The sequence below is a fragment of the Gigantopelta aegis genome, chromosome 3, assembly GCF_016097555.1.
Source record: "Gigantopelta aegis isolate Gae_Host chromosome 3, Gae_host_genome, whole genome shotgun sequence".
Classification (NCBI taxonomy): domain Eukaryota; kingdom Metazoa; phylum Mollusca; class Gastropoda; order Neomphalida; family Peltospiridae; genus Gigantopelta; species Gigantopelta aegis.
In genome coordinates this window covers 25,825,227-25,842,563 of record NC_054701.1, presented here as the reverse complement: position 1 = coordinate 25,842,563, position 17,337 = coordinate 25,825,227, and the positions used below count along the sequence as shown (strand labels likewise).

Here is a 17,337-nt window from a genome sequence, read left to right as displayed (position 1 = left end):
GTGCGTTCTTTTCACCTCTCCTGAACATGTTCCAACTGTTCTGTCCTGGTTGTATCACCTCTCCAGATATTGTAAGACTTAGCAAAATTATTGGTTTTAAGGGTTTGTAACGCTTTGTATTGAGACACTTACTTGTCTGAACTTTATTGTTACTGAAAATGTTCACGAACTGTGAAAAAAAATCTCACAAATGAACAACAACAAATCGGATGTTGATTGCGCGAACCGTGCACGAGAAAACGGTCATGTGATATACCAACGTCTGTGACACTGAAATGGAAATATCCCCTCTAAAAATAGATTAGACCTTGTCTGCTCAATGTTTTTTTTCTCAGACGTGCGTGCGATTTATGAAATACGAAAAATGCATTTTGTGGTATTACAAAAACCAGGATTACCAAAAAACACTTCAGGTGAATGGAAATGTATATTCTAAATAATAAACGGTAAGTAAGTGCAGTTTTATTTGTGAAAAAATGGGTTTAATAGCGAAAAACAACGCCATAATGGTTAACAACTAGCCGTAACTAGGGTGTGTCCCTTTAATGATACCACTAAAGCACACTGATTTATTAATCATCGGCTATTGGATGTCAAACATATGGTCATTTTGACACAGTCACAGAGAGGAAACCCGCTACATTTTTCCATTAGTAGCAAGTAATCTTTTATATGCACCATCCCACAGACAGCATAGCACATACCACGGCCCACATACCGTCGTGGTGCACTGGCCGTGACGAGAAATAGCCCAATGGGCCCACCGACGAGGATCGATCCCAGACTGATCGCACATCAAGCGAGCTCTTTACCACTGGGCTACGTCCCACCCCTTTGATGACTATGAATGCATATGTCAATTATGGAGTGTCACCCTAGTATGTTTACTTAAATGTCAATAAACCTAGTGCCGTGACCTCGATTAATTTACATCTAATTTGCAAAGTTATCAAATTCTTAAAATATCAGAAAAATATCACATACTTTGATTGCACTGAAAATGTAAGATATTGTATGATAAATAGAGGCTATTACCAATGTCTTTTAGTACTATTAATGTCATATATCAGGAATAAAAAGTGCATTATACAAGCCTCTGATGAATAGTTGTAATTTTTAAAATTGACTTTTGTTTTTCTCTCTCTTTCACACACTAACCTTGAGAACAGCCTTATTATAAGACTGCCTCCGCTGTTTGCGCACGGACTTGGACACAGACTTGTCCTGGGCGAGGCGGTGAGCGGCGCTGGTGATTTTACTCTGGAGTTCGTACTCCAGCTCCATCTTCGCCAGCTGGTCTTCATTCTACAAGGGAAACACTCCATTCACAATACACACGTTTCACTAAGAGTTGCATAATACACACACTTCACAGTCTTCATACCATATATACATTTCACCTAGTCATACAACACATATTTCACTGAGACTGGGGCAGTACACACAGGATTAAAATACTCTAGATGCCAAGGTTATTCACAATACACATTTCACTGAAAGTCTTCTATAATACACAGATTTCAGTAAGCCTCCTTGTACAATACACACATATCACCAGACTGGTTGTGCAGTACACACAGTAATTACAATATGCTGGATGCTCAGGTGTCAAAATATTTGTTCAGCATTAACTTTTGTTCTGGTAACTAGTAGTATAATAGACGTAATTACAATATAGTAGTGCATCAAGATGTCAAGACCGCAGAGATTTATACAGATCTACATAACACCACAAAAGAGCAACTCAGAATTTCAGAAATCGTACAAATTTTTTGAAAATAATAAAGATATAATTTTATCAAAGGAACATTCTTGACTTTGTAACCATTGTAAAAAGTCTGGCTAATAAATCCTCTGTAACACATACAAAAGTAATGGAAGGTGAAATTCCATCTCAGCTGTTTCAAACATTAGGATTACCGAAAACACATTGGATAATCGAAAAATTATTTCCTAGGCAACAAATAAATTTTTAAAAGTAAATTTAATCATTAAAAATGTTTTAACCTGTAAATATCTTACTGTGGCTGCAAAGTCAGCTATAAACTTTCTAAAAATGTGAGGAAAAAATTATTTTTCTAAACAAATATTCAGAAATGACAAAGATGTTTCAAAATCTTTGTGATTATAAATACATGGATTCGTCTGCCATTATTCTCATGTTATTTAGGCCAGCACAAACCTCATTACCAGATTTGAATGAATATTTATAATGTTTACCTGATCACTTGTGTCGACCACCCTGGCAGACAGTGAAAACGAGGTCCCTATTCTCCTCCGGAACGTTGGGGTTTTCTCTCCAGGAGCCAGGGGGGTGTCTGGAGGCAATTCACCGGTCAATTCCTGAAACACAATCACGGACAATAAACAACACTGACTCCTCAACCAGACATCTGTTAACTCAATGAATAGTATAGTTTAATACAGATGTACTCAAAACTGTTTTTAAAAAAAAGAAAGAAAAAAAGGTGTTTTTTTTAATCAAGAATAGCCAAAATTATAAAGACATGGACATAAATGCTTAATAGTTTGTAACCACTTAATTGTTGCAGTAAGAATGTGTAAATTTTGCATACATCATTAAAGGAATTAAATAATAAAATTAGCTTTTAATATTTGGAGGAAATTAAATAATAATATTTAAAGAAAATCTTTTAACTAAATCTATTCAGAAACAATATATGTCAAAATGTACTTATTCATATCCATTATTTAATTCGTACATAGAAATGTTTTATAAAATGTTTAAAAAATATAAATTACATGTAACTGGTTATTATTATTAAAAAACAAGAAAAGAAGCTAATCCAAATCTAGCTTACCCCTTCCTGAAAGCACAGTAATTTAAGTTCTTCAGTCTTTTTCCTCAAGGCCTCTTCCAAGGCCTCTTTGCGGGCCTTCAGAGCCTCAAACATCTCGCGCTGGGCCTTCACTGAGTCCGACTGCTCTATGTTCACTGAAGAAAAAAAACCCCACACCCATATTAAATAAAAATCAAAGATATAGTTACCACTGATATCACTGAACTGATACATCAAATCTCTATATATCCAGGTATAGGATTTGTTTTGGGTGTTTTTAAATTTTAGGATACCTCTGGAATTGTAAAAATGACACTTCCAACCCAAATTCTGGAATCCTGCTAAATTCACAGCTTGTGTATTCATAGACAAATTGGGCTATTTCATCTGACACATACCATGTACATACAGCAAGTACAATTCCACATATGACAGTAGTTAACAATATTAAATGTACACTTAATGAGATAATCAAAATAATCAACAGTAATACCAAAAAATGATAAATCCAAATAATTAGCCATCTCCTTCACCCCAAGCTAACTAACCACAGCCAGAGCTGAGTAACAAATGATGTGAAAAGTGTGTTACCATGAGCCAAGACTTTTTAGCATGAAAAGCCTAATGGAAAAAGACACAATTAACTCTTTTTTTTTCTAATAGTAATACACATCAGTCTGCAGGCTAATAGCAATACAACTGGCATGATATACACAGTCATTTACAGGAACTAAAGCTTCATCCAGACCTGTTAGGTATTTAAGTGGATTAGCTAAGGAACCCACTCTCTCTACTGTAACCTCCATAGTTTTTGCATTTTAAACACAACAAAAGAGATTAGCTAACCTGTCCTGTGATTGTTAATAAAATGCTACACAATGAGGACATTCAAGACTCTGTTATGTGACCGACTTTAACAACCTGGAGAGTGAATTAATGCACTTGCTGGAGAAACAAGTCTGTTCACGGTCCAGCGATTACATTTTTCATCAAAGCACGACTGTACGGTCAAGCTCAAGCCCGAATCATTATGATAAAGCAACCTGCTGGAGTAACACTGCATTTGCCTCAATGCAGACATACAACAATACATTAGTCATAATAATGCGTCAACAGACGGGAGCTTGTTGATTTCTTTTTGTTACACTTTCAGACCATTCAATTACCTTTGTCCCACATGGTTTCTGTCAAGCCAACACCTCTAAAATGATATTTTTCGAGCTCTTCAATGATCAAACATAATGATGTGTAGAAATCCCATACTCTGGGCTGGAGTGACCTCAAACATCCAGCACAAAGACGGGCTGCGCGGCGCAGTGCAGCCCTATTACATTTAACTCACTTCCTTGATCAATAACATCACCGAGGACCAGTCACACAGTATCAATGGGTGTAAAAAATAATCATTGATTAAAAAACATGATGGCATGTTTGACTTGTTCGATCAATATGACTGCACATTTTGTGTGAAAGAAAAAACAGAATAAAAACTTGTCAATAATTTAATTTTTATTATTTAAAAAAAAATAATTCATGTCATTATAAAAAATATATATATTATTAATGTTTTTATGACAATTTAAATATATCTGTTGAATTTTAACTTTAAAACATTCTAACAAATAGTCAGGTCTGTTTATCAATTACCTGGATTTTCATTGAAAATTCTTTTATACAGCAGCCAAGAAAATATGCTTTAAAAATAATCTTCAATCTCTGTACATGTACATGTACTATAATTAATAATTACCAAAAAAAAAAAAATAATAATCCATCCAACAGTATATAAAATATGACAACCAATAATTAATTTCCATGTTCAGTAGTAAATGACATTTAACAAAGTGTATCTTAAATTCCCACTTTCTTCCTTAGGCTTGACTGAAACAATTATACGTATATATATATATATATATATATATATATATATATATATATATATATATATATATATATATAAAAGATGTTCATGTGTCACATATTTGTCACATGACCTTGATGTATGTACATGTAAGTGACAGCCAAATGTAAAAACAATGTAGACTCATTGCTGACAGCATGTCACCATGAATCTAACCTCCATCAAACAGACTGATCCTTAAAAAATACTAAATTCATGTTGTTGTTTTTTAAATCTAGATTTTAAATAATAAAAATAATTTTCACAAAAATCCTTCATTTCATAATATCATTTCATAATATCATTATAATGATATTATTATTATTATAATAATATAATAATAATAATAATAATAATAATAATAATAATAATAATAATAATAATAACTAGCACCTAAAAAAATACACCATCTTACCAAGACTGGAAAATAAACCCATCACTGCCTTTTCTGCCAAATGTTTAGCACAGGCATCCATAGAACAGCAAAACATTTAAGTAAATGTGAAGGGAAAGGTCCAGCAAAATTAATGTTGAACTACAGCACTAGCTTCTTGCTGGGACTCTGACAAGCGATACATGCAAGCAGACTGTCTTGTCAGGCCACACTTGCTAGGAAAACAATGGTAATAACCCATCCACTTCAAAGAAACACAGGTCTTATCTAGCTGAGGGGTGCCAACTGCAACTACCCACTGTGGGTTAATTGGTGTTTGCACAGGAGGTTGTGGAATCACTTGGAACAATGGAGTCAGCATCTGCAGGTATTGTCACTGACGAGATTTGGTGTCTGGCTTGCTCAAAAACAAGGATTATTACGTACCTGCCTCTCCAATTAGACAGGGGGCCTCGTCATGGGTCGTTGAGAATATGGTGTGAATTACTTCAACAGGAACAATTTTACAGACTACTATTACTAACACAGGGATTACAAATTGCTTTCTTTTCTTTTTTGTATTTTGTATCCTATTTTATGGATGCTCCTGGAAAAACTATAGTTTTAAACAAGTAATTACATTGCATCTTTGTAAACAATTGTATTAATGCTCAGAAAATAGACTCCCCAACTAAAAAAATCCCAAAACAAAAAACCCTTTTATGCCAATCAGTTTTATTTCATTTTTATAACAAATGTTTTGTGAAACTAATCCTGTGCAATGTAAAAAAACAGTACTTGGTAATAAATGTATTTTAAGATCAGAGGTTTTCAAATCTATTTTAATTTGTTGAGAAAGACCAAAAGTAAAGACAAGAGAAAGTAATCTTTGCAACAGCATTATTTTTAATGGACTATTTACGCCAATACTGATGAAATGAACTGTCATATTAAATTATGACAAATATGTAACAAAATATACATGACATACACATACAGAGAAACAACAAAATCCCAAAAATCTGACAATACTCCACTGCTATTAGACAAATAAAAACTGACTTTCAGTATATAAAGTATAAAACAGCTAGTCCATATTTACCGGTGTATCATACTCAAAAGCAAAAACAAGATGGCAATCATACTATTTTTGGACAACATTATCAAAGATTATATCTGAAATGAAATAATTACTGTAAACTGAATTAATATTGCACCTCGTACCCACCCTCCATTGCAAATACACACTTTACTGCATAATTACAATGTGTACATTTTGCAAACCATTGGTATTTGCAATATGTATCTGCAACAAAAATAATGTGTGTGTTCAAATTTTGCAACTTGAGGTTGCGCCATTAATAAAACAAAATTTATAAAGACCAGGGCTGGGAATTGGTGAACTGTAAAAAAAAAAGAGGACATCTAGAGGGATCCCAGAAATTCTTGAAATCCATGAGAGGAAAACAGCTGATCCGAGGAGAATTCCCACCCCTGAAAGACACTTTTTTTTGTTGTTACAGTTTACAGTAGCTACACAACAGCATACAGACACATTACTACATTATGAAATAAACCATATATATATATATATATATATATATATATATATATATATATATATATATATATATATATATATATATATATACACATTGTGTATCTAACAAGGCTTACATCATTGGGTACAAATGATGTTAATGTTATAAAGCTACTCACAGTCGAATCTGGAGGTGGTCAGACTGGGAAGACTCTGTGAACTGGCGCTGCGACTGAGATCCGAGCCCGTGGACCCAGGTAGTGATGTGGTGCTTCGACACAGCTCAGCGGCGATCTCGCTCATAGACCGCGCACTCGGAAGGAGGCTCTATACAAAAAAATAGTAAATAACAGTTTTCAATAATAAATGCAATGAAATCGTAGGGATGGTGACTGCACTTATGACCAACATAAATTTAACAATATACTCTGGCGGTACTGGTATGAAGCCGTTATTTATTTTGGAAAGGTAATACAGCTCAGTCTGGTAGGTTTTCACCTGAAATGCAACCAGTTGCAAAACAGATCCCTGCAAACACTTAAGGCAAAACAAGAGAGTTCTAAGTAATTATACTGCATTTTTGTACCCTATTTTACAACTGCTTGTGTGTGTGTGTGTGTGTGTGTGTGTGTTAAAAAACAACCTTTATCATGTAAAAATTTTGTATTGCACTAAACCTTTTAATTTTTTTTTTTTATAATATTATATTTGAACCAAGCAATGCTAGACTAACTTGATTAATCAAAACACCACCAATAAAAACAACTATTATAAAAAGTGGCTATGGCACACCTTGCACTGGCCTAGGTTGTATAGTGGTTAAGCCATCAGCTTAAAGACTGGTAGGTACTGGGTTCGCATCTCAGTACTGCCTCCCATGCAGTGAGTATAACAACTTAATGGGTAGGTGTAAGACCATTACACAGACTTCTCTAACACTAACCACTATCCTGGACAGACACTCTTTATAGCTGAGGTGTGTGTCCAGGACTGCATGCTTGAACTTTAAATTGATTCTACACGAAAATAAGTATAAATAGAAAATAGCTATGGCATACCTTGCTTTGCTTCCTCTCCAGGTAAAACTGGTGCTGGGCAACTGCCATGGACCAGATACATTTTGTCAGCTGATTGGTCGACGCTAGCCATGCGTGGACATTGACGCTACTCGGTCCAAAGGTTCGTCTACTCACAGATACTCTGTCAAACAATTACGCATCATATACATACACAATTTTTAAGTCCATTATGCAAGAATATATTTTTATGACATCCAAGAAATTGTTGAAATATCTGGATAATCACAAAATTATGTGCCTTGGTGAAAGCAAGGGAAGTGAAGTAGAAAGCTGGAGAAAGACCATACATAGTAGAATAATACCGGTGAGGTACATGATACGCCTGTCAGGAGTTTGATGGAAAACCATAGATATTAATGAATATGTTATGGGTATGATTCAATTCTAATTATGTATGCAACTGTATGTATGCAACATATGGTCCAGACAAGGATTTTCTGTTATGTGCAGTAGACCTTGAAAAGTAGGTCACAGTGACCTAGTAATAGTATGTGATACACCACCATCCCAATTTGTTCCTACATGCGAGGTTTGACGTCCTGTATGCATTTGTATGCAAGATATGGTCCGGACAAGAAAACGTTAACAGACGGACATACGGATGGATGAACAATGCCATACCATAATACGACCCATCATAGACGGGCGTATAAAAAAAGATATTCAGAAACAAGATGCATAAAAACTGATTAAAAATCTTTTGTGCTAGATATACAACTATAGACTATGAAGGTACATTTAAATATATATATATATGTATATATATATATATATTTTAATTATGATACCAGTACATATAAAATAACTTTTAAGTGGATACATAATATACATACTAGATATTTAAAACAACCTCCATTGCCCATTGAGTATGTTGAATTTCACTTTACATTCAGTTATTTTACATGCATACACAATTAAAATCTCAACACTGCTGATAATTATAATGTAGATAAATCACTCGTTATGTCAAAGTTGTGAATATAATTTTATAAATTAACTAATAACACTATCATAAATAAATAAATAAATATTTTATAATGTATTAAAATATCAATCAGGTTATAGAATACATTTGTTATTACAAATATGTGAACATGCTTAAAATGAAAGTCAAATCTATTATTGTATGTAATACAATATTACACACAGGGGAGATAACTGTGCAAGAGAAGCAGCCAAAGCAAACCAAATAAAAGTAAATAAGAAAGAAAATAAAAAGAGAGAGAGAGAAAACCCCCCAATGCATGATGATATATGACTACTGACAATGGGGGTACTGTGCCAAAAAAAAGTAAAATAAATAATAATGGGTAGAAATGACAGAACACATAAAATGCAAAGTAAATACAAAAGCAATTGTAAACCAAATAATTTACGGATTCTTTGAACAAGCAATGTATTTCGACTAAGGATTCATAAATACCAGTACTGATAGGATAAAGGAATAATTGAATACGTCTTGAGTAGCATTTTTTTAGGCTACAGTATTTAACATGCAAGGGCAAAACAATATATCAGAAATTATCTGTAGAGAACTCCTCAATATTTGATCTTTGTACATGCACGTACTTACATACATAAGTTTAGATAGTGTCAAAAGAGTTTATTACATGGTCTTAAATTACACACGTTATAACTCACATATGCACACACACCCTGTGTACACATTACTATGTATATTCATCCTATTACGTTGAAGTAGTCTTGATTTAGTTTATTTTAAATATGTCTCAATTATTTGTTTAATGAGGTTATTGAAACTTGAAATTAAGTGTCATACATGTTCAAGTAAGTTTGTGACAAGATCAGGAAAAGTATCGTCAGTTTTTTTCCAGTAATTTTGTTTAATAATCTGTTGCACAACAAACACCATTAGAAGGTTGTACTACGAAAAAAAAGAAAAAAAGAAGAAGAGGGAATCCAACTTCCAATTTTTCTTAATCAAACAAATATGAATGTCCATTTTTATTTAACTGTACATAAATATATATATTGAACATAAAACAATTTAAGACTTTTGACATAGCATTATCTTGGCTTGTGTTAAAGAGCTCACTATCAGAATCAAGTAATAAAATAAATGGATGATAAATTTGTGTAATTTGGTTTTGCCTTTTACAGTAGACATCTATCTACGACGAAGCTAGCAGAACAAGCTTTCTTTTAAATGAAAAACTACGGAGCTAAATTATTTAAACTTATACATTTGTAAGTATCAACTACTTGCAGTTTAATTCGACTGTGTTCTCTCTGGAAGACACCTTACTGAGACATGTGAGAGTGACGTATACTTACTGAGTGGTCGGGTCAGAAATAGCGTCAGACAGGTCGTCAAAGTCTGATAGCGGTTCACGAATTGCATCTTCGTACAGGTTGAAGCTACTCAGCGTGTGCACAATGCTAAACAGAGGCAAGAACAAACCAGTACTGAGAACGTACGTACGTCGTAGGCACCAACTTTCAAGACCTTCACCCAAGTACTGTACATACTATTATCTAAGCAACAGGAAAGCTGACACCACTAAACTGTTAAGGTTTAAAGTGTTATGGTCATAGATTACACACACATACAAAAAAAAATTACTTAATTAATTTTAAAATGAATTACAAAAAAAGCATGTTATATATAAATGAAAAATTTTAACATTTAATTGTAATCATTTATGGAACTTTTAAAAGTGTATTGTTTATTTAAAAAAGTTGTTTCAACTTCAGAAAATCTATCCCCTGCCCCCACCCCACTCCCACCCCTTAAGAAATACCAGAATGTTTTTAATAACAAATAATGTACCTTTAAAGATATGTATATAAATTAAAAAACAATACACCTTCAATAATGTTAAATGCCAAAATTTAGTGAAATAGTAATGTGTTACAACTAAGGAAGCTCAAAAAAAAAAAGAAAAAAAAAAAAGAATTCACCAAAAAAGAGTTTAGTAAACAGTAATTAATAATTAAGTATTAATTAGCACTAACAGTAATACATATTGAGCAATAATGTAATAAAGTATCTCATGTATATTTTTTAATGAAAAGGTTTAGTCAACAGCAGTGAATGTTATGCACTAGTATCTACATTTTCATTAAAAATGTTTAGTTACAACTAAATTGCACTGAAGAATAGTATAACAAAAACATGTACACATTACCAGATTTGACAGTTGGATGTTTTTTTTGTTTTTTTTTTTACATAAAATGTGCTTGAACTAGTACCACAGAATGAAAATCATTAGCCATTGTAATTTCAACCAGGTGTTATATCCTTAGAAAAAAATATTAACTTGGTTACAATGACATATGTAACCTATGACCATTAACACTTTAAGGAATAAATTTCTAAAATGCAGTCTATCAAAAGCTGAATATTTAACATATCAGGTCATGATTTGCGAACAGGAATTTTAACGTTCCTCTCAACACATTTTAATTACTATTATATGGTGTGGGACATATGGCTATAGACCACAGATATTGAAAAAGGAAACCCGCCACTGCCATGTCATCGGCTATTCTTTTCGATTAGCAGCAAGGATCTTTTATACACACCCTCCCACAAACAGGATACTACATACCATGGTCTTTGTTACACCAGTTGTGGAGCACTGGCTGGAATGAGAAAATAGCCCAATGGGCCCACTGATGGGGATCGATCCAAGCCTGACCGTGCATCAAGCGAATGTTTTATCACTGGTCTTCACCCCACCCAACCCTCCATATTTACTGATTATTTAAAAAATATATAAATTATAATATTTATATTTTCACAAGTGAGACAAGTGGACCCTACCTCAACTTCTGTCATGCAATACCATATAGCGAATTCTTTATTTAATATTAAAGAAATGATAATGATTTTTTGTGTTTTGTTGTAAAGGTCTGGATATTTTTTGTTTGTGGAAAATCTAACCTGCCAAGTATTATATTGCATGATTCTTGAAAATAGACCAAGAAAATTTTACCTATTTTGACCTTCCCAAAGTGTACCGATAGTTTTTAGTAATTCTAAGTACATATTGATAATACAAAAGTTTACTGTCGAAAAGAATGCAAAAGTTTGTCTCTGAATCTGATCACCTGTATGTAATGAGAGGAAAAAACCCCAAAATCCTAACACCATTTCCTATACCACCTACATACTATGCATTTATCTCATGGCTAATGAAATAACAAAACCTATGAACTTACTCATTAACAGTATAGTGTCTGTCAGATTTCCTGTTTTGAAGACTTTACCGGATGTATCGGCTGCCATCTTGAAAGGAGGTGCCTCGATCTCTACATCGACCTTACCCCATCAATTGTTTACAAGTTGAGGAAATCACTGGGCTTTTTCACACTAATAAAGATTAAACTTTAACTAGCTTGTGCTGTTCTTCAATTAACTTAGCTTTGTCTCCATGGTTACCAAACATTACTTGCAGATAAATGTACAGTTATCATGCCTTTAACAAATTGCTGCCTTCCATCTGATAATTTTGACGGATTAAAAAAAAAAATTCTGTATAGTGCTCTATGTTCTAGCTACAACTGTTAAGTGCTACACGGTTTTCTTTATTATTAGTATATCAAGTTAACACTATTGGTTAAAAACCTAAGTGGGGAAAACTAGCATGTGGATTGTATTTTAACAGATATCTGACCAATATTAATCTGTTTTTGCTTGGTGCTGTATATTTACTTTTAATTAATATGCAGGAACATGACATTTACAGATTACATATTAAAAAAAAAAAAGAGTATAATTATTTATGTCAATTTCAGAATTTAATACACCGGATCAGTTACTAACAAGGTGCAGGAGGCACTGGCAATAAGAAGTTTATTTTTAAAAACACAAAAATTCTGCAGAATTATATGCCTCATCTATCACAAATCAATTTGGTGTCATTCACACTGCACCTAAATCTATGCCTGAATGCATGTTACATAAATTTTAATTGAATTAAACAATTTCCCCCATGTATTGTGAATAAAATCAGTAAGTGCCACTATAAATGAAGGCTTACCGATCTGGGACTTGTAGTTTGTGAGAAATGGAGCTGAACTCAAAACTTTAACATTGAGTTAAATGCAAAAGTTGACCTTCTTACTTTATAAAGAAGTAATAAAAAGAAAATTGTACGCTTAACAGACAAATGCCCAGATAGCATGAATCACAGTTTTTATAATCAAAGTTGTATCTCTGTACAAGGCAACAGGATGTTTTAACAAGGTCTTTACAGCTCCCACGAATCACTGTATTATTAAAGGACATTAACATATGCTATATTTCTTTAAGACAAATTTCGGCATTTATTGGGAAGCCTACACAAGCAGTGAAGTGCACTGTTGCAAAGCAATTGATAAAATATGCGACCCAAATATAGCTAGAGTGATTCTACACGAAGGCTGATATTCAATGACCAACTCAAACAATGTGATTTCTATCATAACCCAGTCATTTCATGCTATCAGATTTCATTTTGCACAGTTTTTCATTCAGTGATTGAGACACGATGCATGGAACAAAATATATAATTTGGTAGGGTTTAGGATAGTGGTTTGTCAAAGACGAGAACACAAAACGAGTCCTTTAGTCAAAGCCGATTTAAACAGGAATTCAATGAGCATAGAAAACTGCACATTTTAAAAAGGGTTGGAAGAAATGTGATGGAACGCACATTTAAAAAAAAAAAAAAGGAAAAGAATAATGATGCAAGACTTCAATAGCAAGCAAGCTTTAAGAGTTGAAATAAAACAATAAATGTGCTATTAGTTATTATCAAATTTAATGCTCATGAAAATAAAAATCATATTTCACTTCATGGCAATGTCAATAATAAAATCTTTTCATTTTACCAAGGACATAAATTTGATATTAACTAGTAGTTCACTTATTATCCTCTATATAGTTAAAAAGCCGAAAATTAAAGACATGCTTAAATTCACACTGTCAAAGATAACACATACAATATGTTTTTAGAAGAAATGTATATTACACTACAAGACAGCAAATTAAATCGATCATTAAGAAAATGTCAAATGAAAAGCAGGAAATACTTTTTAATATGAGAAAAAAAAAACACATTAATGGTGCTGGGATGGCAAGTAACTGACAGGCAATGCAAAAATCATTCAAGCTGTTAACAAAATTGTTGATATTAGATGAATAGTGCAAGCTTGTTAGCACTGGTTTTAATTATACACTGATTATTTTGTTAATATTATATGGGATATTGCAAATATGAACTGCACACTGAAAGTATAAATCACCATTAAGACATACAGGCAAACGTGAAAGTATAATGTGCATGTTTATAATGCATGCATATTAGATAAATATGGTTATTGAGTAAGTGGCTACAGCATGATATAATCTGATCTAAGTTACATAACTGGTTACAGCATGACACGAATTATTATGTGATTCTTGAAATAATTGGTTGGTAAAAATCCATGATGTATGATTGAGGCACCTCCTTGTGATGACGGCTTTATATGCCAACACTTTGAGAATGAGCATTCTAGCAGATGAGAGTTGATGAAAGTGTAGATGAAACAACACAAATATGGAGATACACTGTATGTTTTAAAAGCATAAATAAAACTTAAACAATGTCCATAATAAATGATTGATGAATGTCACACAAATTTTTTTTTTACAAAAATACATGCCTAACTCAAAATAATGAAATGAAAATTGGGGTGAAATTATTAAAAATCCATGCAAAAACAAATAGTGCGCACAAACACACACATAATTAAAATGAAAACCATCTGACTAGTGACATTCAAACAACATGAGAAGTAAATCTAGCTAGCGAAAAGGCCATCAGTTTTTAACAGGCAGAGGTAAGTCAGTTATCAATCTTCCTTATCACGGAACAGTAATTTAAAAACTTTACAGGTTAATATACATTAATACCTTCATATATGCTACATTTTGTATATTACACCAACCTGGGCAGGGCTCACACAGGAAATATTTTGATTTAGCAATATAAAATATTGGGGGGGGGGGGGGGGGGGGGGGGAGAGAGAGAGAAGAATTATTGAAAAATCATTAAGCTGTGCCAAACATTTACTAGCATTTTAGCCAATGTGTATACTAAACTAGCAACTGTCTATTCTGAAGAATGACATGGTAAGCCTAATATGTTGTGTTAACTCCACAAGTTACGACAGATAAAAACAGAGAGAGAGAGAAAAAAAGTGACATTGGTATAAATTAGAACTTTCTTAAACAGTGTAGATTAAATTTTCAAAATGTACAGATTTCCTTTACAGACACTAATTTTTTTTTTTAATACCACCTCTTTTTGATTACTATTATTATTTTTAAAACATATCATTCCAAAGATAAAGTTTTCTGAACCATTTTTGTTTTGTTTTTCCAAGCTGCCTGGTATAACTGATGGCCTATTCAACCCTCCTCACCAAACTTGCCACACCGTCTCATGATGCTTACCGTTTTGGGTCATGCACTTCAATAGAAAACTTTCTGTCTCTGTAATACAGGTTTTCTAACTGTTTCCACGTAAATAGCTGAAAAAGGAACAAGAAAAAATAAACGGTTAATATTCACAAAGCATAAACTGCATTATGTTTACGTAATGGCAGTGAATAGTAAAACACCATTTATGAATATGTTTATAACACGTACATAAAGCACATGGGAAACACATAACAATGATAATCACTGTACTTTTATCTCAGCCGTGCTAGACTGTCAAAACAGAATTTTATCCCCACTACTTCATATAATGGGCTTCAATGAGTCCTTGCTTCAAGTTCACTTTTAAAAGATTACATTTTCTATAAATAAATCAATGAATCAACATCCCTGCACAACAACACATCAGCACACAAACACATCAGCTGTTGGATGTCAAACAAAGGTCATTTTCTATAATTACAAAAAATTACAGGTAATGTTGTGTGCAAATACATGTATGTACATGATAACTGGGACATCACATATTTTAAACTGTTGGTCAATTACTATAAAGTTTCCAATAAAATTAATATTGTTTGTGCCTGCAAATTAAATTATTTAGTGAATTCTTTTTTCCCTCCTTTTTTTTTTTTTTTTAGGTATGATCCTCACGGGTTAAAACATTTTTTTTTTTATGTTCCAAAGCAACTTTGATAAAGCTTTTTTAAGGTGATTCATATTTTAAGTGCATACATAAATTTTGTATTTTTTCATGTACAACACTTTCTGATTACTTCTATTATGTTTTCAACTGTGACAGCATGAGTCTTGGGGATCATTTCACCCATTCAGAACTGACATTACTGCACGGACATAAGTACAGCAGTGGGGCCATAACCATGCAGATATTACCGACATGCTGTTTGAACAAAATGGTCCTGCACATTAACACTGTCATGTATGAATCTGCTGGGACGTTTCAAATGTTTCCTCAACAACCAAGCAGAGAATATCTCCCCTCCAGAGTTATCAGTTCCTCCCTGATCTTTAATAACCTTTGCATGCAGCCAGTGGTGTAGAAATCAATGACTGCCACAGGACACATTCTTTTTCACCGACTGTGTTTGAAGAATTCTCCTGCTATATTAACTTCTAACAAAGAAGGCCACATAGACACGCAGGATTAATCCGACTATATACTTCTGTGTCAACTGTCAGATGTTTTGTTCAGTGTTCATCTGCCATGAAACCTAATATGTCTTTGGCATATCTTAAAGCTTCAGTTTAAGACAGTAATTTTAAAAATGAAAAAAAAAACCCCACCGCCCCCCCAAAAACCCCAACAACCCTAAATACAAGTCCCCCCCCCCTCCAAAACCTCAAATAAATTCATCATATTAGTTGTTTTTGTTGTTTCTATTTTTATAAAAAAAAAAAATTCAAAGGAATATTATTAAATAAAATGGAATCAAATTAATGCTTGGTATAGCAACATGCTGGAATACATGTACAGGCTTTATTACAGAGGTGCATGGTTCTCTAAAAGGTCTTTAAATTCTAAATAATAAATAAGACACAGCATGCTGGTTGTAATTTTTAAAACCTAGCTAAACTGAATAAGAGAACAACAAACCAATAATAAAAAAAGGCATTACTTTTAATGTGTTAAGTGTTTTACACCATACCATGCCTGCAGGTCTCAATTTACATACTGGCACAGTTGGTGAAAACTTACTTTTCTTGGCGATGTCTTATCGTTCTTATCGAACACTGCGATTCCTTTTGTGCTAATACCCAGCCACCACGGGATGTCTTTCTTGTCCTGGAAAAACAACCACAACATTTGAACTAAACTTTCAAACACATTCTTTACCACAGAAATAATGCACAAGCCACTTGCAGCTCACCTACACATGCTTTGCTTTTTTAAAAAAAAAGAAAAGAAGAAAAATATCTGTAGGAACAGATACTGTGCATTTGTACTGAGCTCTCACTTAACTCTGCAGACCACGAAGCAAATATCCCTGACATTCATTTCAACTTATTTTCGTCCTTATATCCAATTAAGGTTCAAGCATGCTGTCCTGGGCACACACACGTCTCAGCTATCTGGGCTGTCTGTCGGGGACAGTGAGTTAGTTGTTAGTGGGTTAGTGAGAGAGTAGAGGGTGTAGTGGCCTTACCCACTGAATTGTTAAAACTTACTCTGAGTGGGCACACACGTCTCAGC

At 33.3% G+C, this 17,337-nt stretch overlaps 1 protein-coding gene across 7 annotated transcripts in view; it reads right to left on the bottom strand.

Annotated features, from left to right (window-relative positions):
* Window positions 1–17,337, bottom strand: part of LOC121367763 (FERM domain-containing protein 4A-like) — a 179,494-nt gene that overhangs the window by 71,075 nt on the left and 91,082 nt on the right. For 6 of the 7 annotated variants that reach the window (XM_041492123.1, XM_041492116.1, XM_041492120.1 and 3 more), the window contains exons 10-17: window positions 16,843–16,929; window positions 15,141–15,217; window positions 9,989–10,093; window positions 7,673–7,814; window positions 6,794–6,941; window positions 2,823–2,956; window positions 2,221–2,343; window positions 1,159–1,305 (exon numbers count right to left, since the gene is read on the bottom strand). In XM_041492123.1, the coding sequence (XP_041348057.1) occupies window positions 1,159–1,305; window positions 2,221–2,343; window positions 2,823–2,956; window positions 6,794–6,941; window positions 7,673–7,814; window positions 9,989–10,093; window positions 15,141–15,217; window positions 16,843–16,929 (963 nt within the window). The remainder of the gene's footprint in view (window positions 1–1,158; window positions 1,306–2,220; window positions 2,344–2,822; window positions 2,957–6,793; window positions 6,942–7,672; window positions 7,815–9,988; window positions 10,094–15,140; window positions 15,218–16,842; window positions 16,930–17,337) is intronic. The other variant, XM_041492119.1, reaches the window with a different exon arrangement.